At 56.5% G+C, this 27240-nt stretch overlaps 1 protein-coding gene across 1 annotated transcript; it reads right to left on the bottom strand.

Moving 5' to 3' along the window:
* Positions 1-8686: 8686 nt before the first annotated feature.
* On the bottom strand, positions 8687-20175 carry LOC115913773 (vasoactive intestinal polypeptide receptor 1-like). Its single transcript, XM_030965999.1, has 13 exons — positions 20107-20175; positions 17156-17261; positions 13894-14001; positions 13029-13138; positions 12464-12561; positions 11496-11628; positions 10733-10886; positions 10163-10223; positions 9816-9882; positions 9620-9711; positions 9221-9350; positions 8953-8994; positions 8687-8779 (listed from the first exon to the last, which is right to left on the bottom strand). The coding sequence occupies exons 1-13, from the start codon at positions 20173-20175 to the stop codon at positions 8687-8689; spliced, it is 1263 nt and encodes a 420-aa protein (XP_030821859.1).
* Between the last annotated feature and the right edge of the window lie 7065 nt (positions 20176-27240).

Raw genomic sequence — 27240 nt, 5'->3', positions numbered from 1 at the left:
GGCTCGGGATTATTTTGGGGGGATTTGGCAGTGCTGGAGGCTTGAGCAGCCAGGGAAGGGTTAAAGTGGGGACCCTGCGCTTGCCCACTGCCCACCCTGCACTCGGGTGTCAGCCGGAGCAGCGGCTCCTCCCTGCCCTGCCGGCAGCTCCCGTGTCAGGCTCGGAAAAGATCTGAGCCGTGCCGGGAAGGCAGCAAAGGGACAGCGAGGGGCAGCGAGGGGACAGCGAGGGGGAAGGGAGGGTGGCGTGGGGCTGCAGTGACCTGCCGCCCCCCAGGCTCGGGCCACGGGGGGCAGGGGTGCCCCCAGCCCTGGGGGATGCCAGGAGAGGCAGCAGCTCCCGCAGGGATCCCCAGCACAGCACCAGGAGTGGGTCCCAGCCCTGCTGCTCCCGTGGGATTTGCAATATTGGGATCCCTGCAGCTTCCCAGGGCTGGAAGATGCCCCTTTCCCACTGCAGCCTCTGGATCCCAATGCCCGGAGCAAACCCTGCCAAGCAGGACCAGCACAGGGCCCCTGGAGCTGCCACAGATGCTGAGCCCACAGCCCCAGGGATCTCATCCAGATCCACCTGGAAATGGAGAAGGGGGACCCAAAGACGAGATGTTCCCAGGGATTTATGGATCCCAGGAGGGAGGCAGCAGGACAGGCACAGATGCTGAGCACCCTCCCTGCCCTCTCCCAAACTAAACTGGGATCTTTTCCGTCACAGCTCCCCAAAGCATCCACCACCTTGTCCCCTTTCTGCCCTGCACAGAAACCACCTCATTAATCCAACCTGCTGCAAACAGAACCTCGTTAGTCCAACCTGCTGCAAACAGAACCTCGTTAGTCCAACCTGCTGCAAACAGAAACGGCGCTGGGCGTCTCCTCATGGCTCTGCTGCTCACTCTCATACCCCAAATCCAGCAAATTTCCCTGAGTGGAGCTGGAGCTGCCCAAGGGACTCCACAGAGCCAGGCAAAATCCTGAACTGGACCCTTTTGCACACATTACAAAATAGAAAATGCTATTTAAATATTAGCACAGCACGGTCAAGGGCAGGACTTTGTGCTCGTTAACCAGTTCTTGTAAATATGCTCTTTCCCCCTCAAACCATTATAAATCCTACATTTTTCCTGGAAAGAACGGGGGGGTGCAGCTCCAGCGCTGCATCAACCCATCCAGGATCTCTCCGGGATAATGGGATTGACTGGGATGCCCTGCTGTCCGCAGGGCTTCGTGGAATTGTTGTCCCTTGCTGGCAGCCGCAGTTCCATCCCTCCCCTGCCGCGGGCTGGTCCCTGACAGCTCCATCAGTGCCCTGAGGGCAGGAAATGCTCGTGCTCTGCAGGGGTGGAGGAATGGGGGGAAATGGGGGGAAATGGGGGGAATGGGGGGAATGGGGAGAATGGGGGGAATAGGGGGGAATGGGGGGAATGGGGAAATGGGGGGAATAGGGGAATGGGGGGAATTGGGGGAATGGGGGGGAATGGTGGGAATGGGGGAGATGGGAGAGATGGAATGAGGGAAAGGGGGGAATGGGGGGAATGGGGAAATGGGGGGAATAGGGGAATGGGGGGAATAGGGGAATGGGGGGAATTGGGGGAATGGGGGAGATGGAGGAGATGGAATGAGGAAAATGGGGGAATTTGGGGAATTGGGGGAATGGGGGAAATGGGGCAGTGAGGGGAATGGGGGAAATGGGGGGAATAGGGGGGGTGAAGGGAATGGGGGGATGAGGGAATGGGGAAATGGGGGGAAGGGGGGAATGGGGCTGGCTGCTGGCTGCCCCCAGATAAACCCCAAAAGGGCTCTGGGGGAGCACAGCAGGCCCTGCCCATGCAGCAAATGATGGGAGCTGGCACAGGGGGGATACAACACCCAAAAACCCCGAGCTGAAGCCCAGCCTGGCACTGCCTGATTGCCATGGGGGATCCAGCTCTGAACCCCACCCTGGCCTATGCCTGTGTGCCCACAGCCCTGGGGTGGGAACAGCCTCCCCTTCCCTGGCACCCCATTCCCGTGTGGCACAGGGGTCCCAGCGCCCCCTCTGCCCTGGGGGTCCCCCCCTGCCGCCCCACGGGGCACGGGGGCTCTGCAGGGACAGGGCCCTTCCCGAAAGGAGACACTGGGAGCACCCGCAGACCTTTCCTGCAACCTTGGCTTGCCCAGGCCGGGGTTTATATTTAGACCTCCAGGAGGAGAAGCCAGGAGAAAGGAGCCTGAGACTTGTGCGCCCTGCCCGTGGCTCCTTTAGTGACACGGGGAAGGTGGCTCAGGAGCCCCTTGCCTGGCTGTCCCTGACTGTCCCCTCTCAGCCCGACACAGCCCTGTGGCCACTGAGAGCCCATTGACTGCTGCCACCCTCGTCCGTGCCCTGCCTGCACCTTTATGGGGACTTTGTCCCCTGTCCCGGACAGTTTTCCATGCAGGGGGGTCCAGCAGGTGCCTCCAGCCCTAAACACCCCCCCAGAGCCACCAGGGTCCATCCTGGTTCCGTCCACCTCCATTGCTCAGACCACAAATCCCGGGACACTGCCGGTACCGCTCCAGGCACGGTGACAGTGACAAACCTGGGCACATCCCCGACCCTGCAGCCCCACCCGGGGGCCTGGCAGCTGCCCAGGGCTGACCCCGGTACTTACTGTTGGGTGGAGAATGCGAAATCCCAAGGAGAGACCTTTTAGGGCCAGAATTTCCCTCTCCTTTGACTCCTGGAGCCTTTGGCTCGGCGAGTTGGCAGCGCAGCTGCTGCTGCTGTCAGATGGTCATGAGTGAAACCTGAGGACATGCGGGCTCCTTCAGGTAGCCTGGCCCGTCTCAGCTGCGGCATTCGTTCCGTTCCGGTTCCACTCCGCTCCGCGCCAATCACGGCGCTGCCGGGGCCGGAGCCCCTGCGGCTGCATCGCCCCCCATGGCCCCCATGGCCCCCATCACATCACCCCCATGGCCCCATGGCCCCCATGGCCCCCATCACATCACCCCCATGGCCCCCACCCCCATGGCCCCATGGCCCCCATGGCCCCCATCACATCACCCCCCATGGCCCCCATCACCCCCATGGCCCCATGGCCCCCATGGCCCCCATCACATCACCCCCATGGCCCCCATCACCCCCATGGCCCCATGGCCCCCATGGCCCCCATCACATCACCCCCATGGCCCCCATGGCCCCATCGCCCCCATGGCCCCCCATCACTCACCCCCATGGCCCCATGGCCCCATGGCCCCCCCCATCACATCACCCCCATGGCCCCCATCACCCCCATGGCCCCCATCACATCACCCTCATCACTCCCATGGCCCTATGGCCCCCATGGCCCCCATCATCCCCATTGCCCCCATGGCCCCCATTATCCCCATGGCCCCCATCACCCCCATTGCCCCCATGGCCCCCATGGCCCCCATGGCCCCAGTGGCCCCCATCACCCCCATGGCCCCACGTCCTCTGTGGCCCCCATGGCATCAACCCCATGTTCCCCATGGCCCCACCCCCCGTGGCCCCCCATGGCCCCCATCACATCACCCTCATGGTCCCCATGGCCCCCATGGCCCCCATCATCCCCATCGCCCCCTCACCCCCATGGCCCCAATGGCCCCCATCACCCCCATGGCCCTCACAGCCCCCACGGCCCCATGGCCCCCCATGGCCCCCATCAGCCCGGCCCCCATGACCCCCATGGCATCGCCCCATGGCCCCCATGGCCCCCATCATCTCCATCACCCCCATGGCCCCATGGCCCCCATGGCCCCATGGCCCCCATTGGCCCCCATGGCCCCTGGCCCCCACGGGGAGCGTTGCCCAGGCACTGTGCAGTGCCCCAGGTGTGCTGCATCTCCAGACCGGCTCCAGCACCCCAAGGGATGTGGGGAGGTGGAGGGGAGGTGGGAGCGGCTCTGGCCAGCCCTCGGCAGTGACAGGCACTGGGAAGAGCAGTGGGACAAGTGTGAGGGCAGGGGGAGCGTGGTGCCTGAGCCTGAGGCTTATCAGTGATCGGGGGTCTGTGTACAAATCACAAATGGGATGGGACTGCTGTCAAAGTGCCTTGAGCTGTTGTGTTATCCGGCATCTGTCTCATTACAATGGGAACATGCCATCAGCTCACATCACAGGCAGCAGACTAAGAACTTAATGTTACAACTCACTTTAAAAGTTTTTTGACCAATCACACAAAGCAAAAGCACATTGACAGTAGTTCTATCCAACACTACAAGCACATGTACCTGTGGTTAAAACAATGTTTGCTTATTTGCTATATTGCTGTGTCCAGTTCGGGGCCCCCAATTTAGGAAGGACATGGAGGGGCTGAGAGTGTCCAGAGAAGGGCAACAAGGCTGGTGAGGGCTCTGGAGCACAACTCCTGTGTGTGAGGAGCACCTGGGGGAGCTGGGCTTGTTTATCATGGAGAAGAGGAGGCTCAGGGGAGACAAGGTGGTGTCAGGCCACAGGCTGGACTTGATGATCTCCAAGGTCTTTTCCAACCTTGCTGATTCTGTGACTCTCTGTGATTTCAAATACAATACCTACTTGTCGGCCTTAAAACAAAATGCACAGAGCTCCATTATTAAGCTTCAACCTTCCTAATATCTTGCTAGATAAACTTTTCTGTAGCTTAGGGAGTTATTCTAGACAAGCATTAATACACAGATCATTGATCTATTTGTCCTTGCTTTTCTACTTTTAAAATAATTTTTCTGCTGACCGATCTCATGGCTACTGCTTGGCTCTAATCACAGTTCTACTGCTTCTGGGGCCTGCCTTTTGCAGCTTTCCCAAACCCCTCTGATTTTGTGGATTCCCACCCCGGGCACCGTGGGTTAACCCGTGCCTGGCCGGGGCTGCCCGGCTGTTCCTGGAGCGGTGTGACCCGTGCCTTACCCTCTGGGGCTCTCGGGGCCGGGCTCAGTGGCCGCTGTCACCCCGGGGTGACAGCAGCCAATAACCTTCCACCCTCATCACAGATCCTGTTCTGAACCCCAGTCGCTAACGTCCTCATTCTAACCTGAGATGGGGTGGTGGGGCAACTCTAAGAAGGGGTTTAGTCTTCAATCTTTGGCTAGTCCTTCTGGGCCTAATATTTTGTATCCGGAGAGGTCAGTTAGGTGGGAGACAATGTTTTGTCATCTGTTGAGGAAGTTAGTTATGCTTAGGCGGTGGATTAAAGGGTTAAAGTATCCTAGGGATGTGGAGAAGTTTGAGAGAGGGGTTTGTTTTGTGAGGATGAGTGTTTGGGCTATTTTTGAGATTTCTAGGGCTAAAGCGATGCCCAGGGCTGTTACAACTAGGGCAGTTATTTTAATGGAGAGTGGTATGGTTGTTGGATGGGGTTTTGTGGGGATGATGTCCCCGCGCTGCCGCGCTGCCATCCCCGCCGTGCCGCTCTGCGGAGGGGCCGCAGTGCCACCCTCCGGCTCCGGGCGTGCAAAACTGCGCCGTGCCCGGGCGCCGCTGGGGCTGCGGGGACACCGGGACACGCTGGGGGAGGAGGGCGCCAGGATGGGGCACTCCTGGGGGAGGGATGCGGGAAACCTGACCTGTTGGGGAAGATGAAACAGGAAAGCCTTACAAATATGATTGCCTGGCAAAAGATGTTGAGAATATAGAAACTATCAGCGAGATTGAAATGAAAGCAAGCTTTGAGATCCCTCAGTTACTGAACAATTGGAAAACAATGGTGTGGCCAGCTGAAGGTGATCCCCTTTTGATGGAACAACACCCTCTGCCTGCAGACAGGCCCAAGGGTCAGAGCAGACCCTACAGCTTGGCAGAAGGGGCCCAAAGAGGAGTTTTTAGGGTTTGAAATGTAACACAGGATGGTAATGTAGTGATTCTTATAGGCTGTATGGAAATGCTATAGGATTTGTATCTTGTACCAGATTGGTTAGTGAGAATCAGAATATTCAACGCAGAAAATGATTTATTGTATTGGAACGGGAACTTTGCTCTCTTACTTTCTATACTCTTACTCTTGCCTCTTAGCTCTTAGCTCTTGCCTTTGACTCTCTCATGCTTTTACTCTCTCACCCTCTCATCCTCTCTCCCCCTCTCTTCTCTCTACCTGCTCTGAGCTGTGGCTGGCAGCTCCCAGCAGGGCCCTGCACCCAGGCCCTTTGCAATAAACCCCAAGTTCTATGACCTGGTTGCAGAGATCTCTCATCTCCGTCCGTCCCGACTGAGCTACCCCCCGTCAATCCTACACTGACCCTGCTCTGCTTGGGCTCAGCCCTCCCAAACACAGCCTCAGCAGTGTTAGAGTGGAAAAAATCTCTGAGATCGTGACCCTCCCTGGGAGGGTGGGCAGGCCCTGGCACAGGTGCCCTGGATCCCTGGCAGTGCCCAACGCCAGGCTGGACAGGGCTGGGAGCAGCCTGGAATAGTGGAAGGTGTGTCCCTGCCTATGAGATTTAAGGTCTCTTTCAACACTATAAGATCCCTTTCCAGATCTTAAGATCTCTTTCCAGACCTTAGAGATCTTAAGATCTCTACGATCTTTTCCAGCTGAGGGTGTGGTCCGTGCTGGGAGCCTTTGGAAAGCCTTTCCTGCAGGCTGAGGATGACTCCCAGTCCCCTCCTGGAGCCACACTGGGCTCCTGTCCTGCAGGGGTTCAAAGCCCAGCCAACCCCAGAGGGTCATTTGGGGTCATTTATCACCCCGAAAACCCATCTGCAGCTGGAAATAGGTGCAAATCCAGAGTTTTAAAAAGTTTTATGGAAACAGGCTTTCCTACTGAGCATCTCCAGTCCTGCTCAGTCTGCTGCTGTCTCATCCCATCCTCATTGATGATGGAGAGGATTCTCTTCACCTCTGGTCCCTTCCTGGCTGCAGACAGGGATTTACTGACAGCTCCTGAGCTCCTCTGGAGGGTTCCTGATGATCCAGGATGTGCTGCCTCTGGAGGGGATTTTAATGGAACCTCTCCCATCTCACCCCAGATGAGCTCTGGGGCTCTGTTTCCCTTCGGTGCCCTCCCAGATGGGATCTCTGGAGATCCTGCAGCTGGACAGGGGCCAGCAAGTGGGGTTTATTTAGGGAAGGACATGTGGCACCCAGGCAGGGTGAGAAGCAAGGCCGGGATCGGGTGGCTCCGGTCTCAGGAGCAGGGGAGAGGCCAGGAAGTTTGGCAGAAGGGCATTTGGGGCCTCTCTCCCTCCTGGAGGCACCATTTGCCAGGGCAGGAGCTCCATCTGTGAGGATGAAGGATGTTCATGGTGCTGGAACAGGCTGGGGTCACCCAGAGTGTCACAGACATTTCTTTCATGAAAAATCCTCTTTCAGGATTTTTCCTGCTGAAGTGAGAAGTTCAGCAACAAGACATAAACAATAGATTATCTGCTGCTGTGGAATGCAACAGGTCTGTCTGGATTGGCCCAACTTGCATGTTTATAATTAATGGCCAATCCAGAACTGAGATCTCTCAGACACAGTCCGAGAGAGCGGGTTTGTTATCATTCTTTACTTTTCTTGCTTAGCTTAGCAGCTTCTAGAAACTCTCCCTTCTTTTTCTTTTTAGTATAGTATAGTATATGTATATATCATAAAATAATAAATCAAGCCTTCTGATCATAAAGCCCATCTCGTCTCTTTCTTCATCCCAAAAACCCTTGTGACCACCATCACACCCAGAGGGCACCCCAGGACCTCTGGGACAGCTTGTGCTGCCTCCACCTTGAGCTCTTCCTCACCTTCCTCCTCCATCTCCTCTCTGTGAGCTTCACCAGGCAGGGGAAAAGCAGAGATTGCCTGGGCGGTACTTCCAGGCATTCCGTCATGGGCAGGGTTTTCATCCTGCAGCACCCCCAGTCCCAAATCCTCTGGGTTTGTGGAGCAAAACAACACTCTGAAAAGTGAGGCTGGACTTGGAATGAGATTTTATTGGCAAAACCCTTCCTATCCCTGGAAAAAAAAAAACAACCCAGGGACTCCAGGTGAGTCCCATTCCTCAGAGCAAAGGGCTGGGAGAGCTCTCCTGGCAAGGGAACATCTCCAGCTCAATCAACCCACATGGGAGAAACGGAAACATTTTGGGAATGGGGAGGAACTGGGTCTTGAGGCCATTGGGAGTCTCTTGTAGAGGTTTGGAGTTTTGCCTCTCTCTGTATCCTCCCCCCATCCCCAGGGGGGCTACTGGCTGTGTTTAGGAATCTTCCCAGACAGGAAATGATTTTGTAAACCAAGGAAAGGGGAAAACATCCATTGGTGAATCCCTTCAGTATCGGCACTGCCCCTTTTCCTTCAGTGCAAACAAAACCCACCAGCTGTCCTTTGGTGAAGGATTTCTGTGTTTCCTTCCCAGTTTCAGGCAGAAAAGTGCAGAATTTCCCTTCCCTTTGCCTGGAACTCTGCCCCAAGGCAGTGAGAGCCGCAGGGTGAGGTGCTACCAGAGGGTGCAAGATCCACCAGCACCAAGCAGGCAGAACCTCTCCCATGGTTGTTCCCAACACCCTCTGAGGGTGTCAGACCCAGAACCCCCAAAATCAGGGGGGTTGGGTCTTTCTGGTTGTTCCCAACACCCCCAAAATCAGGGGGGTTGGTCTTTTCGGTGGTTCCCAATACCCCCAAAATCAGGAGGGGTTGGACCTTTCTGGTTGTTCCCAACACCTTCTGAGGGTGTCAGACCCAGAACCTCCAAAATCAGGGGGGTTGAGTCTTTCTGGGGCCGCAGCCATGGAGCTGCTCCTCCAGCAGCCCCTCTCCTGTCCTGCTCACGCCGTGAAGTCCTGGGTGGCCAGGTTGAAGACGTTGCTCTCCATGGACCTCTGCCACGTGCCCCAGTTCCTCCTGATCTCAGCCTGGACCTGCACCAATGTGGGCAGTGCTGGCACCCAGGGGCACCAGACAGCGCCCAACAGAGGGAACTGGGGGGCAAGGGGAGGGGGAACTGTCCCTGCCCACCCCTGGCTTTGGGGCACCCTCAGGGTGTCCCCATGCCCGCTGTGGTGCCCGGGGTTGGGGTGGGACACACACTCACCTCCCCATTGAGGAAACAGTACAGCAGAGCCACCAGGAAGCCCTGGAGAGGACAGGCAGAGCAATGTTCACACAGAGGAAGGGGCTGGACCCCTCTGTGCTCATCTTCTCCCTGCCTTTACCTCCTCCCACACCTCAGTGCCAGGTTCTCCAGGCCCTGCCCCAGGGGTTTGGGGGCACCCTCTCCCAAAAGAGGCCAAACCCCCACGTTCCAGAGGGTCCTGGTTTGGTTTGGGATGGGGCCATGGGGTTTTCCCTGCCCATCTCACCTGGTAGGAGCCCAGCACCAGCTCGAAGTAGAGCCGGGCGTCCACGCCCACGTGCTCGGGGAAGAGCGCGAACACCACGTAGTGCACCCCGAAGAGGGGGATGAGCAGCAGCGTGGACTTGGTCAGCCTCCTGTGGAGAGGGACAGGGAGGGACAGGGCTCTGGGGGCTCCTGCTGCCCCCTGAGACCTCCCCAAAACCTTGGTCTCAACCCCAAGGAGGTTCTGTGTGAAGGGCAGATCTTGGAGGCTCCAGGGCTCTGCTCTGTGCTCCTCCAAGGAGGGTCCCTCTGCCCTGGGACCCCAGGGTGGGCACAGCCGTGTCCCCACCCCAGATCCTGAGATGGGCACAGCCCTGTCCCCACCCCAGACCCCAAGGTGGGCACAGCCCTGTCCCCTTACATGTACTGCTGCTTGTGGGTTCTGCTGAGGTCCGGACACCGGATCTTCTGTGCCAACATCCTGGTGACGTTGAGGAAGATGAGGAAGTTCACCTGTCCCAGGAGGCCACGTCTCAGACTCTGCACAGCCTCTGGCTGGGTCCCCTGGCCGTGTGGGACCCTGGCTCTGGGGTGGGACTCTCAGGGAGCACACTCACAAATATGGCCAGGAGGATGGGAGCCTTGATCACCCACCAGTACACACTGGAGTAGTCATCCCAGCACCTACGGGACAGCAGAGGTGGCTCTGGCACCCATGGGGACCCGTGTGGCCCAGCTGTCCCCCTGCCATTTCTTTGGCCAGACCCCTGACCCCTTCGCACCCCTCTGCCCTCTTTTCTTGTGGCAGGACCCACCAGAAAACAGAAATAACATTGAAATGAAGTGCTGGCCCAGTCCTCCCCTCCTGAGCATCCATCCCATGCCAAAGGTTCATTTCCCAGCCCTTGGACTGGGACACGTGGCTGAGGTGGCCTGGACAAGGCCAAGGGACAGCTGCTCTTACCCGTGGTTGTCGTACTGGAGCCTGGTGAGCACCCACACCCCGACTGTGACCATGGGGACACCTGCAAGGACAGGACACAGGCAGGAATGGTCCCTCCAGTGCTCTGGGAAGCCCCCATGGCACCCTTCTGTCCCTTGTCCCCAGAAACATGTGTCTAGCTCATTTCTGGATGTGGCAGGAAGGTGACAACCTTCCCACTTTCTCCAGGAGAAAGCAGTGGTGCCCACTGCTGGTGCTGTGTCTGTGTCACCTCCCGGCCACCCTCCTGGCCACTCTCCTGTCCCCACGCTCTTCCATCACACCCAGGCACCTGGGATGGGCATTCCCAGCCCCAGGTGGGTGTGGGAAGAAGGGAGGAGCTGTTCTGACCAGGCCATGCTTCCCCAGCAGCTCTGGGCTCTGGCAGGAGCTCTGGCAGGAGCAGGCGGGTGCCCACCAAGGCCATGCAGGAGATGTTGGGGTGGGGACATGCTGGGAGCAGCTCTGGGCACCTCTGGCCAGGTGGGTGTCAGATCAGGCTGTTCCCAGGTGGTTCCTGCCCGGGGATGTCAGGGATGTCCCCAGGCTCACCCCAGCCCATGAGGACGTAGCCCCAGGTGTAGCTCCTGTCGCAGGTGAAGGTGAGCAGCAGCAGCGTCTGCAGGTACAGCCCCTCCACCAGCAGCCAGTAGAAGTTGGCCAGCACTGAGTACTGGAAGAAGGCGATGGCTGCCTTGCAGGTCACCTGCCAGGGGAGGAGGGGACGGCTCAGGGTGCAGCACAGCCTGCCCTGGGGGCACAGGGGACTGTCACCCTCCTGTCCACCCTCTTGAGGACACCTGCGATGGCCTTTCAGTGATGGCCTTTCAGTGATGAACTTTCAGTGCAGCCCCAGGGACTCTGCCCCAGCCCCTCACACCACTTGCACCAGGTTCTGCTCTGCCTGTGCCCCACAGGCAGCTGACCACGGGCTGGTTTTGTAGGGAGCTTTCAAAACCCCGTGGTTGTGTCTGTTGTGTTCTCAGTGCCACGTCTTCACTCAGGAGTTCCTGTTTTGATTGAAAACCTCAGATCTGAATAGTACCTGGTGCTGGTGGGCTGTGCTGAGCTTTAGCCCCACTGGGGACACTCAGCCTGAGGCCAGAGCAGTTTTGAGGACAGAACTTGTTCCCTGCAAGGAGGGAAATACAGAAATGCTGAACCTCCCCTGGGCCACCCAGGGCAGAATTTCCTCCATTCCACAGCTGCTATCTCCTCTCTGCAGTGACAAATCGCCCCAGGTCCCACCAGCCCCCTCCCAAGGAGCCCCTGCTGCTCTCCCTGCCGCGGTCCAGGGCTGGGGTTTGGGATTTACCGTGGACATTGTGCAATGGTCAATGGACTCGTCTGAGAAGAGGACCCTGTCCTTGATGAAGACGGCCGTGCCCCGCAGGATGAAGGAGGTGAAGAAGTGGATGTGGATGGAATTCCTGGTGCAGTGCAGCTTCCTGCAGGAGGGAGAGATGGGCTGGGTCCAAACAGGGGCAGAGAAGGTGCTTTGGTGTCCCCTTCCCTGAGATCACTGCTGGTGATGGTCACAAAGCCCTGGAGAAGCTTTCCTGCTCTAAAATCAGGAAGGGCAGGGTTGTGCTGTGTGCCATTCACATTCTCTGAAAAATATCCCTTCACCCAGGGTTTTTCTCCTCGGAAGCTGAGAGGTCTCAGAGAAAAGGAGAACAATTCTCATCTCATTTGCTTCTCCTGTGTTGTGCTCATGTGGAATGTGTTTGGAGATTGTTTACCCACAGGTGATTGTTCCATTGGATTCTGCTGTGAGTTGTTTTTCACTCTTTGGCCAATCAGGGCCAAGCTGTGTCGGGACTGTGGAAAGAGTCACGAGTTTTCATTATTATCTTTTTAGCCTTCAGTAAGTATCCTTGCTGTATTCTTTACTATAGTTTACTATTCTTTAATATAATATAGTATAATAAAGTAATTAATTAGCCTTCTGAGAACATGGAGTCAGATTCATCATTCCTGCCTCCATTGGGGAACCCCTGCAAATACAATAGTGCTTTGCTTGGGGCTGCTCAAGGATAAGGGAACATCCCAGAAACCTCTGGAGAGCCCAAACCTGCAGCACAGGGACATCTGCAAAACCAGAACCCGAGAGGGCCACCAGGGAAGGACAAGGGTGCCACTCCTTTCCTGCATTCCCAGTTTTCCTGTTGCCTGGGATGGGTCCTGGCTGCCCCACGAGGGGCCAGGCTGGGGGCAGCCGTTCCTGCTGGGATTTATCCCATGTCCCTCCAGCCCTGGAGCTGGAGCAGCTCCCAGCCCTACCTGAAGCAGCAGAAGATGGCGATGGCCAGGAGCAGCGCTGCCAGCGACGTGGAGTAGCCACAGGTGTAGAGCACCTTCATGGTGACAAAGTGGCCTCTCTGCAAGGGACAGCACCAGTGGAGGGAGGGGACAGGGGCTGGGAAGGGCTGGTGTGGGGCAAGCAAGGACAGCCAGGCGTGATGGGATAACCCAGGAGCATCTCCATGGTTCTTTGGCCAGCGGGCAGTGTGGGGACACAGGGACATGGGGACATGGGGCAGTGTGGGACCATGGGGCCATGGGGCCATGGGGAAATAGGGATACAGAGCCATGGGGTCATGGGGCCTTGGGGACATGGGGAAATGGGGACATGGGGCCATGGGGACACAGGGACATGGGGCAGTGTGGGGACATGGGGCCATAGGGACATGGGGAAATAGGGACACAGAGCCATGGGGAAATGGGGCCATGGGCACATGGGGAAATGGAGACATGGAGTCATGGGGCCTTGGGGACATGGGGCCTTGGGGACATGGGGCCTTGGGGACATGGGGACAGATCCTCACACCCCAGGGGTCCCACGTGCCTTGGCCTCGGTGTCATTGCTGCTGCCAAGAGTCTCCAGCTGGCAGGCACTGTGGTAGGGGGGGCTGGGGGGGCTCCAGCCCCACTCAGTGCAGTTCCTCTGGATCAGCCCTGCAGGACAAGGAAGGACCTCAGGGGAGCCACAGGTGTCACCTCTGATGGCACCCCCAAAATGCCTGGCCTGGAACAGACAGGGACAGCAGCGTGGTACCCCTGGGCTGCCCCATCCCTCCCCGATCCCACTGCTCCTTCTGGACCCTATCACTGCCCCATCCCTTCCAGACCCCATCCCTCCCTCCCAAATCCAATTGCTATCCCATCCCTTCTGGATCCCATGGCCCCGTGCCTGAAGCTGCCAGGAAAACTTCTGACAAAACTTCTGGGTGTGAACACAAGCTCAGATCCCTCCAGGGGAAGGGAATTGGGAATTAAGGCTGTAGAAGTGCTCATTCATCCTGTGAGGGCTCCATCGAGCCTCTCCTGAGCTGTTCCTGCCCCAAACCAAATATTTCCCAACATTTCCCGAATTACTCCTGCCTGAGGAAGTGCTGGGATGTTCCAGTGGGAGCTCTGGAGCCAGCTCAGGAGCCCTGGGATGGTGTGTGGGAAAGGAGGGCAGCGAGCGGCCTGTCCTGGCGTCACCAGGATGGAGAATGAGCTCCCCAAGAGCTCCACCAACAGAGGGATGAAAGGATTTGGGTCCCTGAATCTCTGTTTTTCCTGTCCCTGCTGGGGCTGCAGTTTCCACCGAGGACATTTTGGGACAGGCAGGAGCTGTGGGGTCGGAGGGAAGGGCTGGGGTGGCTCTGGGGGCCCTGGCAGGGCAGGTGGGGCTGTGGGATGAGCGATCCCCGCTGGATTCAGACCTTTGGACTTCTTGAAGACGCTCAGGATCTCGGGACAGGCGACACCTCGGGACTGGCCAAGGGGCAGGGCGGGCCAGCAGCTGAGCCCGTCCCACTCGGTGGGGCAGCCTGGGGAGGGAGAGGACACCAGGGCAGGCAATTCCTGCTGTGCCTCAGTTTCCCTGCCGATGCCATCAGTGTCTAAAACCCTGCAAGCCTCCAGTGCTCCCTCAGCCCAGCTTCCCCTTCCCCTTCCCCATCCCTTCCCCTTCCCCTTCCCTTCCTTTTCCCCTTCCCCTTCCCCTTCCCCTTCCCCTTCCCCTTCCCCCTTTCTCTTTCCCTTTCCCTCTCCCTCTCCCTTTCCCTTTCCCTTTCCTTTTCCCTTTCCCTTTCCCTTTCCCTTTCCCTTTCCCTTTCCTTTTCCTTTCCCTTTCCCCGTCCCCTCTCCCCTTCCCCGTCCCCTCTCCCTTCCCCTTCCCCTTCCCTTCCCCTTCCCCTTCCCCTTCCCCTTCCCTTTCCCTTTTCCCTTTTTTCCCCCTTTTCCCCCCCTTTCCCCTTTTTCCCCCCTTTTCCCCCCTTTTCCCCTTCCCCTTTCCTTTTCCCTTTTTTCCTTTCCCTTCCAGGAGCATCCTGGCTCTCCTCCTGGGCTCCTCGGGATCCCCTTTCAGCTCCTGCGGGAGCTCCTGGGGCTGTGTCAGACCCACCTCCTGTGGGAACCCCTGCGTGTGCCGTGGGCTGGGATTTGCCCGTGGCTCCTCAAATAACCCAGATTTAGGCTGGATTTTTGCACCTGGAGGCTCAGCTCGGGATGTGTCCCCAAGGACAGAATGAAGTCATGTAAGGGTTTCTGCATGATTTAAACAACTTTTGCTTCCTTCTTCAGCACCGAATTCCTGTTTAAACAATTCTCAATTTTCTAGGGAATGAGCATGGCCAGGCAGCCTCAGGACTGCGGGAATTTGCGATGGGACAAGGAGATCCCACTGCAGGCCAGCTCCTGTCCCAGCACAGCTCCATCATTAACCCTGCAGATCCACATTATTCATGGAGCCATTCCCAGCATGGAATGTGGAACTGGACAGATCTGATGAATTTCCTCTGATTCCAGCCTGGGGGTGGCAGTGCTGGCAGGGAGGGATTTGCATCCACAATGCCAAAGTGGGGCTTGGTTTTTGTTCTGGAGGATCAGGGAAGCGAGCACAGAATTGGGATCATCCCTGAGAGCAGTCACTTCATTTCTTGGGGTCGTGGGAGCAGGGAATCCTGGAATGGTTTGGGTTGGAAGGGACCTTAAGCCACCCAGTGCCACCCCCTGCCATGGCAGGGACACCTCCCACTGTCCCAGGCTGCTCCAGCCCGGCCTTGGGCACTGCCAGGGATGCAGGGGCAGCCCCAGCTGCTCTGGGCACCCTGTGCCAGGGCCTGCCCAGCCTCCCAGGGGACAATTCCCAATTCCCAACATCCCATCCAGCCCTGCCCTCTGGCACTGGGAGCCATTCCCTGGCTCCTGTCCCTCCATCCCTTGTCCCCAGTCCCTCTCAGCTCTCCTGGAGCCCCTTTGGGCCCTGCCAGGGGCTCTGAGCTCTCCCCGGAGCTTCTCCTCTCCAGGTGAGCACCCCCAGCTCTCCCAGCCTTTGGAGCCTCTCCAGGGCCTCTTCTGGAATTTTAACCCCCATAGTCCAGAGGATGCATAGAAATGGTGTCAGGAATAGAAGAGGAAAGGCTGGGAGAGCTGGGGGGGCTCATCTGGAGAGGAGAAGCTCCAGGGAGAGCTCAGAGCCCGGCCAGGGCCCACAGGGGCTCCAGGAGAGCTGGAGAGGGACTGGGGACAAAGGGATGGAGGGACAGGACCAGGAATGGCTCCCACTGCCAGAGGGCAGGGCTGGATGGGATCTTGGGAATTGGGAATGAGGAATAAGGAATGAGGAATGAGGAATGAGGAATGAGGAATGAGGAATGAGGAATAAGGAATAAGGAGATCCCAGGGCCCTCCGTCCCCATCCATGGGATCTGGGCCTGTCCTGAGTCAGGCTCCCCACGCTGGTGCAAGCAGGGAAAGGGATGGATGAAGCTCAGGTGGACAGGGGCAGCAGGAGCCCCAGCATTAAATCCAGATATTAAATATGCATTCCCACATCTCGGATATTTTCCTGCACTGAGATTCCTTCCCCTTGGCTGGCACAGTTCAGGTTGCAAAATGGACCTTTTCCAATCAATTTGGCTTTTCCCTGCTAAGCTGAAGGATAAATGACATCTCTGCAGAGTTACTTAAGCAATTATGCACCTTCATATGCATTTATTGCTTAATTTTTCCACTGCTATGAGATGAAAGCCCTGGAATTATGCATTCCTTATTCTCCAGGTGACAATTTTTGCCTGGGATTTGGGCCATTCCACTTTTGGATGGAAACTGAGATGCAATTTATAAAAAGGATGTCCAAAATCAGCACTTGAAAACTGGTTTTTCAACCAGTTAATTACTTTAAAATCCCAGATATGGGAAAACTGAGTTGCTCAAAAAATGTTTGGCAGTAAAATTTACTGAATTAGGAAGGGGAGCAGATATGAGGTGGTGACACCACAGAGTGACCCTGGTGCTGGTGGCCACTGGCCTGGCACTGGTGCAGGGGGATGGAAGGGACTCTGCCAGGGGCATGGACCAATTCAGCACTGCCAAATTCCATGAATCCCTTCCTGGGGGATGAGAAGGCTCCAGGGAGAGCTCAGAGCCCCTTGCAGGGGCTGAAGGGCTCCAGGAGAGCTGCAGAGGGACTGGGGACAAGGGATGGAGGGACAGGACACAGGGAATGGCTCCCACTGCCAGAGGGCAGGGCTGGATGGGATCTTGGAAATTGGGAATTGTTCCCTGGGAGGGTGGGGAGGGGCTGGGATGGAATTCCCAGAGCAGCTGGGGCTGCCCCTGCATCCCTGGCAGTGCCCAAGGCTAGGCTTGACAGGGCTTGGAGCAGCCTGGGACAGTGAGAGGTGTCCCTACCATGGCAGGGGTGGCACTGGGTGGGCTTTGAGGTCCCTCCCAATCCCAACCACTCCAGGATTCCCTAAACCCACCAGGGCTGAGTTCTGGCTGTTGTTTGCATCCCCCAATCCCCTCTATCCCATCCCAACAGCATTTCTGGGGCTCTCCAGGGATTTGCCTTGGTGCTGCTCTGCATCTCCCTGGAAATCCCAAACCCATGAATGCTCTGCCATCCCCTCCCATGATCACCCTCCAGGGGCACCTCAGGAATTCCTCCCTGCTCCGAGGGAGCTGATCCAGGCTCACCCTGCCCTGCCTGCCCCGGGCTGCGGCTCTCGCTCCGGATCCTCTGCAGACATTCCTCCTCCAGCTCCTGGAAGTGGAGGACGATGGAGCAGTCGGGATGAGTCCCCTGCACCATGGAGAGGGGAAAGGGCAGGCAGGAGAACCACGGAATTGTGGAATTAGAGTCATGGAATTGTGAAAATGGAGTCATGGAATTGTGGAATTGGAGTAGTGGAATTGTAGAAATGGAATCATGGATTTAGGTTGGAAGAGACCACAAACACATCCCAGTCCCCACCTGCCATGGAATTGTGGAATTGGAGTAATGGAACTGTGAAATTGTGGAATTGGAATCATGGAATTGTGGAAATGGAATAATGGATTTAGGTTGGAAGAGACCACAAACACATCCCAGCCCCCACCTGCCATAGAATTGTGGAATTGGAATCATGGAATTGTGGAAATGGAATCATGGATTTGGGTTGGAAGGGACCACAAACCCATCCCAGTCCCCACCTGCCACGGACACGGACACCTCCCATTATCCCAGTGGGATGTGAGAACAGCAAACCCCACATTCCCAGCTCTGGGCTTTGCCAGCAGACCTGATGGAGCACCAGGGAGAATGCCCAAATCCCAAAGATGTGAGAGATGTGGTGGCTGCAGGGATTGGATTGTCAGGGAATCCCTGCTTTGGATTCGCCTCCTTGGCTGCCAGCTGGAGAACTGGGAGACTGAGGCTGCACTGGGAGATGCCAGGAACTCTGTGTGTCCATTGCTGGCTATCCCTGCTCATTCCCAAGTGTCTGTCCCCATTCCCACACATCTTTGCCCATTCCCAAGTGTCTGTGCCCATTCCCAAGTGTCCATGCCCATTCCCTTGTATCCCTGCCCATTCCCAAGTGTCTGTGCCCATCCCCACACATTCCTGCCCATTCCCAAGTTATTGTGCCCATTGTCTGCCCCTTACCAAATGTCTGTGCCCATTCCCAAATGTCTGTGCCCATTCCCAAATGTCTGTGCCCATTCCCAAGTGTTTGTGCCCACTCCCAGACATCTCTGCCCATTCCCAAGTGTCCATGCCCATTCCCACATATCCCTGCCCATTCCCAAATGTCTGTGCCCATTCCCAAGCATCCCTCCATGTCTGTTTCCACACATCCCTGCCCATTCCAAGTGTCTGTGCCCATTCCCAAGTTCCACGCCCATTCCCACACATCTCTGCCCATTCCCAGGTTTTGGTGCCCATTCCCGTGTATCCCTCCATGCCCATTCCCACATCCCTGCCCATTCCCAAGCATCCCAGCAGGTTCAGGGCTGGCTGGGACCTGGATCTGGTGCCCAGACCTGGGTTTGTGTTGCTGGCTCTTTCAGGCCAGAGGTGTAAGAGCTGCAGGAACAGAGGGATGAGGGCGGATCCCTGAGGTTCCCAACACAGGGAACTCTGGGACCTTGGAGCATCCCCTGGCTGAGCCCTGCCCTGCCTGGCCTGGCCAAGCAGCCGCTCCTCAGAGTCCCCTCACGTCCCTCAGAAGATTTTGTGTCCTTTTCCTGCTGAACACAAGATTTCAAGGGAATTTCAGCCTGGAAAAGGCGTTTTGGGGATGGCTCTGGGCACAGCACTGGGGAGGCTCAGGAATTCTCCTCCTCCTCCATCCTGCCAGTGCTGGGGGACATGGATGGGGCAGGGGGTTTCTCTCACCCCTCTTTAGCTGCAGAGCTGCTGGGTTTGGTTTGTTATTTATGGCAGCAGGGCCAGGATGCTGGAGCAGGAGCAGGGAATGTGCAGGGCTCCGTTCCGAGTGCCCTGCAGGGCGGGGAATTCCTGCTGTGCCTCAGTTTCCCCCCTGGAAGGAGCCTGATGCCATCAGTCTCTAAAACCCTGCAAGCCTCCAGTGCTCCCACATCCCAGCTTCCCTTTCCTTCCCCTTCCCCTTCCCTTTCCCTTCCCCTTCCCTTTCCTTTTATTCCTTTCCCCTTTTTCCTTTTTCCTTTTTTCCTTTCCCTTTCCCTTTTCCCCCTTTATCTTTTTCCTTTTTCCTTTTCCATTTCTTCCTTTTCCCTTTTATCTTTTCCCTTTCCTTATCCCTTTCCCTTTCCCTTTTTTTCTTTTTCCCTTTCCCTTTATTACTTTTTCATTTTTCCCTTTCCCTTTTTTCCTTTCCCCTTTTTTTCTCTTTTTGCCCTTTTCCCCGTTTTTTTCCTTTTCCCCCTTTCCCCCTTTTTTTTCCTTTTTCCCTTTTTTTCCCTTTTTTCCCTTTTTCCTTTTTTTCCCTTTTTTTCCCTTTCCCTTTCCCTTTCCCTTTCCCTTTCCCTTTCCCTTTCCCTTTTTTCCTTTTCCCTTTTTCCCCTTCCACTCCCCTCCCTCCCCTTTCCCCAGCACAGCCTGACTCGCCCAGCGCTGTTTCTCTCCCTCTGGCAGCACAACCACCCCAGTTCCCCCATTCCCACAGGGTTTGGTGCCATGGCCCTGTCCTGGGGGTCACCCACGGCTGTCCCTGTCCCCTGCACCCCCAGCCCCCCAACCCCTGTGCTGGGGGTGCTCTGGGTGATGTGGGCTGGAGGATCGGTTCCCAAGGGATCATCCCCGGGACCTGGACCCTTGGGGCCTCTGCCCTAGGGGGTCCCTGAGCACTGCCCGCTCCTGGGGGTCCCAGCAGTGCCTTTGTCACCACATTGTCCCCAGGAGCTGTGGGAACGTCCCCAAGGGGGGCTGGCAGGGCATCGCCCAGGTCTGGAGCATGAGAGATGGGGATGGGATGGGATAATGGGATGGGATGGGGTGGGATGGGATGTGATGGGATGGGGTGGGATGGGATGGGATGGGATCCATGGGATGCCATGGGATAATGGGATGGGCAGCCCCACCCTGGGCAGGAGGACCCCTCACTGCTCCCAGCCCCAGGTGTGGCTGGCATGGGGACCCCCAGTGCCCCCCGCGCTGTCCCCGCGCTGTGCCCAGGGCCACTCACCTGGAGCGTGGGCAGGAGCAGCAGCAGCAGCAGCGAGCGGGGCCGGGTCGGCCGCCAGGGACCCCCCATGGCTGCAGCAGCGGGGTCCCGGCTCTGTCCCCGAGGGTCTGGGGACAGCCCAGCTCCTCCTTCGCGGCCCGGGGCTCCGGGGATGCCCCCGCACCTCGCTGCCCTCTGCTTTGCCCTGTCCTGTGTCCCTCTGGACCCTTCCCTGCCCGTGTCCCCGCTGCGCTGTCCCTGTCGCCGTCTCTGCCGGGCTCGGTGTCACCGCTCGGGGATGCGGAGGCTCCTCCCTCCGCCGGGATGGATGGAGCAGCTCGGGAGGGACCCCGGGCTGGCACTGCCCCCTCCCCCGGCACCCCCGGCCCCTCGGGACCCCCAGCCGGGCCCGGGGCTGCCCAGGGGGACACCGAGCCCCTCCCGGCCCCTCGGGGCCGCCGGGGTGGAGAACAGCTGGAGAACAGCTGGAAAACCGCTGGAGAACCGCTGGAGAACAGCTGGAAAAGGCCGCAGGAACGGGGTGCGAGGGTCACATCCCCTGGTGGGGACAGGGGCGCTCCCTCCAGCCTGGCCCAGGGGTGGCTCTGCTGTCCCGAGTGTGACTCTGCTGTCCCCAGGATGGCTCTGCTGTCCCGGATGGCTGTGTCCCGACTCTGCTGTCCCCAGGATGGCGCTCTGCTGTCCCCAGGATGGCTCTGCTGTCCCCAGGATGGCTCTGCTGTCCCGAGTGTGACTCTGCTGTCCCCAGGATGGCTCTGCTGGCCCCAGGATGGCTCTGCTGGCCCCAGGCATCACCTGGGCTCTTCTTACAGAAAAAAAAAAATAAAATGATGCATCTGTAAATATATAAATATGGATAAAATCCATATAAATATGTATTTGGGATATGTAAAATAAATCCATTTATAGAATTCCCTCTGCTGGAAAGCCCCAACCCCCTCAGCGAGGGGAATTTTGACTCAAACATCATAATTTTAATTATTTTAGTCGTGGGACCTCCAATTCTGAGGAGAATTTAGGCATCCCATGCCAAATTTTGGGGAGACTTTTGGGTTCCCATTCCCGGTTTTGGGGAGATTATGAGGAAATTTCTCTGGTTCCAAACCCAAACCCCATTTTTGGGGAAATTTTTGTGAGTCTCTCCCCCCAAAATTTAGGGGAGACTTTAGGGGTCCCAAACCCGATGTTGGGAGGGGTCTCTGGGGGTCCCATCCCCATTTTTGAGGAGACTTTTGTAGTTTTTTAGGAGCCCCATCCCCAATATTAGGGAAAATGTTTAGGGGTCCCATTCCCAATTTTGGGGGAGTGACTGTGGGTCCCATCCCCAGTGTTGGGGAGACTTTTGGGGGTTTCTGGGATCCCCATCCCCAATATTAGGGGACATTTTTGGGGGTCCCATCCCTGATGTTGGGGGGTCTCTGTGTGTCCCATTCCCAATTTTGGTGAGACTTTTGGGGGTTTTTGAGAGTCCCATCCTCAATATTAGGGCACATGTTTAGGGGCCCCATTCCCAATTTTAGGGGGGTCTCTGGGGGTCCCATCCCTGTCCCTCCTGCTCCCTGTTGCTCCTGGTCCCTTTTTGGGGAGACTTTTGGGTGTTTCTGGGAGCTCCATCCCCAATATTAGGGGGACATTTTTGGGGGTCCCATTCCCAGTTTTGGGGGAGTCTCTGTGGGCCCCATCCCCAATTTTGGGAAGACTTTTGGGGTCCCATTTGGGGTGGCTGAGTCTGGTGACAGTGACAGTGGTGATGGGCAGAGGGGACAGGGAAGGGAAGGGAAGGGAAGGGAAGGGAAGGGAAGGGAAGGGAAGGGAAGGGAAGGGAAGGAAGGGAAGGGAAGGGAAGGGAAGGGAAGGAAGGAAGGGAAGGGAAGGGAAGGGAAGGAAGGGAAGGGAAGGGAAGGGAAGGGAAGGGAAGGGAAGGGAAGGGAAGGGAAGGAAGGGAAAGGAAAAGGAAAGGGAAGGGAAGGGAAGGGAAGGGAAAAGGAAAGGAAAGGGAAGGAAAAGGAAAGGAAAGGAAAGGAAAGGAAAGGAAAGGAAAGGAAAGGAAAGGAAAAGGAAAGGAAAGGAAAGGAAAGGAAAGGAAAAGGAAAGGAAAGGAAAGGAAAGGAAAGGAAAGGAAAGGAAAGGAAAGGAAAGGAAAGGAAAGGAAAGGAAAGGAAAGGAAAGGAAAGGAAAGGAAAGGAAAGAAAGGAAAGGGGATTTGCCTCGGGCACACGGCTGCGGGGTGGCAGCGCGGCCCCGGTGGCGGGACCGGCCCTTGTGTCCCGGCCGGGGCCCCGGGAATATCCCCAGAGTCTGTCCCGGCCCTTCCCACCGATCCCGCCGCCTGTTCGGGGTGACTCAGGCGTTTGCAAAGCAGAGGACGTCACTGACAGGACTCTTCCTGCAGGTGACAAACGCTCGTTTAGGGAGGGCTGGGATCGCCGATTGTGCCGCCTCCATCCCACCGCGGATGTGCCAGCGCCAGCTGCGCTCCCCGCCCCGCGCCAGCTGCATCTTCCTGGGCTTTTCCTCTATGGAAAGAGGCGAGTCTGGGAAGGGGAATTCCGAGGAAGAGGAGGCCGGTGACAGCTTGGGGACGATGAAGATCAAAGCACTGGCAGCGTGAGACCTCCTGGGAAGGGAAAGGGGATTTTGTAGTTATCGCTCAAAATGAGGTTTATCGTTGAAAATAATTATCGTTCATAATAATTATCGTTCAAAATAATTATCGTTCATAAATGTCTCCCATGTAAAACCAGGACAGGAGCTTAAACCCATTCACAGCTGCGGACGCGGAGAGAGTCCCCAGAGGTGTGTCCCGAATGTGACAGTGACGGTGGGCAGCCCAGGGGACAGCAGCTCCCTCCGTGCCAGGGTTTATCCCGGTGTGCAGCGACAATCTGCTCTGGGGTTGGTTTTGGGAGCCTCCGGGAGGCAGCAGCAGCTCGGGGGGATGTGGTGCCTCAGCCGCGGCGTTTCTTCATCTGCCCCGAGGCTCGGGCGAGGCGGATCCTGCCGGGGTTTCCTCACTTTGGGAATCTCTTGGTGTCCCGGCCAGGGAAGTGGCAGGAGGGATGTGCTGGCACCTCCAGGGCAGCTCAGGGCTCGGTTCCTCCCCTCCCGGTGCTCCCGGTCTGAGCCGCCCCCATGCCCTGCCTGGCTCTGCCCTGCTGTGCTGCCAGCGCTGGGTGATGGCCCAGAGAGGGGCTGGATCCCTCTGATCCCACTGCAGGGATCCCTCTGATCCCATTGCAGGGATCCCTCTGATCCCATTGCAGGGGGTCCCTCTGATCCCATTGCAGAAAACTTCCCAAATTCCCTCCCCTCCTTCTCCTTCTCCTTCTCCTTCTCCTTCTCCTTCTCCTTCTCCTTCTCCTTCTCCTTCTCCTTCTCCTTCTCCTTCTCCTTCTCCTTCTCCTTCTCCTTCTCCTTCTCCTTCTCCTTCTCCTTCTCCTTCTCCTTCTCCTTCTCCTTCTCCTTCTCCTTCTCCTTCTCCTTCTCCTTCTCCTTCTCCTTCTCCTTCTCCTTCTCCTCCTCCTCCTCTCTGTCCATAATGTTCCCCCGGAGGGCTCAGGCTGCCGGGGGGCTGGGGACATCCCGAGCAGGTCCCTGTCACCCCTCACGTCCCTGGCACGAGGCTCCCTTGCACTCCTCACCCCCATCCCGGTGTTTGAGCCCCTCCTAAGGGGAGATAAGATCGGGATCAGCCCAGCCCGGCTCTGCCAAAACGGGCAGGAAGCAGCACAGTAATTAAATAGGCAAATAATGGGAATTTAGGATTCTAACAAAAGGCAGAAAAGCAATCCAGAGGGGGTCGGGAAAATCAGGAACACAGAGAAAAACCCAATCAAGCAGAAAATAGCCCGGACTGGAGCCAAGGGAGGGGCTGAGGCAGCCGGGCTTGGGGGGGAGGAGGGGATTTGGGGGCTGGAGGGGGATTTGGGGGCGTCTCCGGTGCCATTCTGGGGCAGAACGAGAGTTTTGAGAGAGATTGGTTCCCCAGCAGAGCTGGCCGAGGGCTGAAACCCCGGGAAAAGTTCCCAGGTTGGCACCAGGGTGTCACGGTCCGTCCTTACAAACAGGGTTCATGATGGTTCGTGGATTGATCTCAGGGTGCAAAAAACACCAACACAGCACAGGGGATTTGCAGTGATAATGAAAACAAATGCAGCTTTATTGAAACAACCACAGCAAAAATGTGTTGGGGAGGAAACTGGGGAAAAAAGGGGAAATTAAGGGAAAGGAGGGAGGAAGAAGAGGAATGGGTTATAGCTACCAAACGTGGTGCTGCAGAGTCCTTCGGGATCCTGCCGATGGAGCTCACCAGGCCGCGTCCGGGGAGATCTCAGAGACACAGTTCATCCCCAATTATGTTACAATTCCCCAATTATGCTCTTTTTCGGTGGGGGAAGGAGGATGGATTTTGCAATCAAAACAAAGGTAGTTTATTGTGTCTTCAGGGGGGAAGAATGGTGTTTGGGTAGGGGTACCCACAGCCCATGTTCAGCAGTGGGGGTGAGCCATTGTTCTAGTGGCCCACTGCCTACACCTGCAACGTCCACCTTGCTTTGGGCAGCTTTCCTTCCCCCCACTGCACACCTGCCCCGGGTTGGGGGTTTCAGTCCCAGTCTCTGGAAGAAGGTGAGAGGGGTCCTTCTCACACAGGGATTTCAGGTCTCAGTCCCTTGATGAAGAGTCTTACATCTCTACTTGTCTGTCATGGTGGTTATGAACGGGCGAGAGGGGTCTTGCTTTGGAGGGGGACCACCCAGATCTTAGGAGAAATCCAGCCAGGCCGAGAGGTGGGGAGGATTCCAGAGCTCTTGTGCAAAAGGGCAGGGTGCCCTTAGAGCTCAGTGTAGCATACAGCAAGTGCACCTGTAAAAACGATAACTTAGCAACGCTCTCAGGCCTCCGGCTCGTGACTTTTCCCCTACAGCATCAGCAGACATGAGGGGTTTTGGTTCTTTTCGGTGGTCTCCCCAATGACGATTGTGAGGCAGATGAGGGATATTTTGGACAGACTCTCACACGGGGGCACGGCAGCTCTGGGATGTGAGATCCATGGAAATGCCCCGGAGCAGCAGCTGGGGGGCGGGGGCAGGGATGGGCGGGGGTCTCAGGGGGCACAGGGGGCATTTTGCTGGAATTCAGCGTTTCCTGCAGACTCCCCATCCCCAGGATTTCCTGTGATGAGCTCTCTGCCAGGAGCTGGCTGTGCCCTGTGGGCACCAATCCCCACGGGAACACCCTGGGAAGGACCTGCGGTGGGGGTCCCAAGCACTGGGGAGATTTTGGGGGGTTCTGTGGTTCCCACCCCCAATTCTGGGGAGACTTTTGGAGGTCCCTGAGGTTCCTATCCAAATTTTAGGGAAGACGTTTGGTTCCCATTCTCATTTTTGGGGGACTTTGGGGGGGTTTCTGTGGTTCTCATCCCCGGTTTTGGGGGAGGTTTCTGAAGGTCTCATCCCAAATTTTGGCTCTGCTGCCAGCATTTCCTGCTCATTCCCATGGGACATGGACAGGGAGCTGGGACACGGCCCCGGGGGACCTGGCACGGGGACAAGGACACCCCAGGGACCCCAGGTGGCACTGAGGCTGTGGCACCCTGAGGAGCAGCCCTGGGGTGGCACTGGGGCTGGTTAAATTGCGGGATCCATCCCCAGTTTTGGGGAGATTTTTGGGGTTCTGAGGAGTCCCATCCTCCAGTATTAGGGGAGATGTTTAAGGATCCCATACCAAATTTTACAGGGGTCTCTGGGGGTCCCATCCCCAATTCTGGGAAGACTTTGGGCATCCCATCCCCAATTTTGGGGATACTTTGGGTGTCCCATCCCCAAATTTGGGGAGATTTTTGGGGGTTCTGAGGAGTCCCATCCTCCAGTATTAGGAAAGATGTTTAAGGATTCCATCCCCAACTTTACAGGGGTCTCTGGGGGTCCCATCCCAAATTTTAGGGAGGCTTTGGGTGTCCCATCCCAAATTTTTGGGAGACTTTGGGTGCCCCATCCCCAAATTTGGGGATACTTTTTGGGGTTCTGAGGAGTCCCATCCTCCAGTATTAGGGGAGATGTTTAAGGATCCCATCCCCAACTTTTACAGGGGTCTCTGGGGGTCCCATCCCAAATTTTGGGTGGACTTTGTGTCCCCCATCCCCAATTTTGGGGAGATTTTGAGGAGGTTTCTGTGGTTCCCAACTCCAATTCTAGATGAGGATTTTGGAGGTCTCTGGGGTTGCCACCCAAATTTTAGGGGAGACTTTGGGGGTCCCATGCATAGCTTTCGTAGACCTCATTACCCCAATGTCCCTCCCATTCCCTAATGAACCTCAGATGCCACTGACTGCTCCTTTCACCCCTCACCACGAGGCACAGGGTCGGGTGTAGCCAGGATATTTTCTGAAAAACCCTTTCCTTAGGATTATTCCTCCCGAGAAGCTGAGAGGCCTCAGGAACAAAATGCAAACAATGGTTATCTGCTGCTGTGGAATGCAACAGGTGCATCTGTGATTGGTCTCATGTGGTTGTTTCTAATTAATGGCCAATCACAGTCCAGCTGGCTCGGACTCTTTGTCTGAGACACAAACCTTTGTTATCATTCCTTTTATTCTATTCTTCGCTAGCCTTCTGATGAAATCTTTTCTTCTATTCTTTTAGTATAGTTTTAATATAATATATATCATAAAATAATGTGAAAAATGCCAATCACTTGTTTTTAAAATTTTAAAAGTTTAATAGTAATAAAATGGTTATGAAAATAGTAATACAATTAGAGCAATAATAATTTGGACAATTTGAATTAGGACAATATGAGACAATAGAGACAAAATGTTACGGACGTCCGGGTACCTTTTTCTGGGCAACACGAGCCCGACAAAGGACCCACGTTAACAGAGGATTAACCCTTAAAAGCAACAGCCTGTTGCATATTCATACACCTCATACATGATGCATAAATTCCATTCACATACAGGATTCTGTCTGGTCAGTGTCAACTTCTTCCTCTGAATCCTGACAGTGCCTTCGAGGCAGGAAGAAGTTCGTTTCTTCTGATAAGAGGGCCAATAAATTCTTTTTCTCTGAAAGATTTAGGTGTCCTGTGGCTGCTATCTCGCTGTGAGTCCTTTCTTTAAAAAAAGTATCCTACATA

This window comes from Camarhynchus parvulus, chromosome 27 (genome assembly GCF_901933205.1).
Source record: "Camarhynchus parvulus chromosome 27, STF_HiC, whole genome shotgun sequence".
NCBI lineage: Eukaryota > Metazoa > Chordata > Aves > Passeriformes > Thraupidae > Camarhynchus > Camarhynchus parvulus.
Note: the sequence above shows the minus strand (reverse complement) of the source record. Positions and strands in the feature narration are given on the sequence as shown.

Coding starts and splice junctions, on each gene's coding strand:
- LOC115913773 (XM_030965999.1), bottom strand. CDS start 20,175: ATGGGGGGTCCCTGGCGGCCGACCCGGCCCCGCTCGCTGCTGCTGCTG. Junction 9,883..10,162: donor CTCCAGTACGACAACCACGG/GTAAGAGCAGCT, acceptor GCTGTCCCGTAG/GTGCTGGGATGACTACTCCA. Junction 8,780..8,952: donor ACTGTTTCCTCAATGGGGAG/GTGAGTGTGTGT, acceptor ACATTGGTGCAG/GTCCAGGCTGAGATCAGGAG.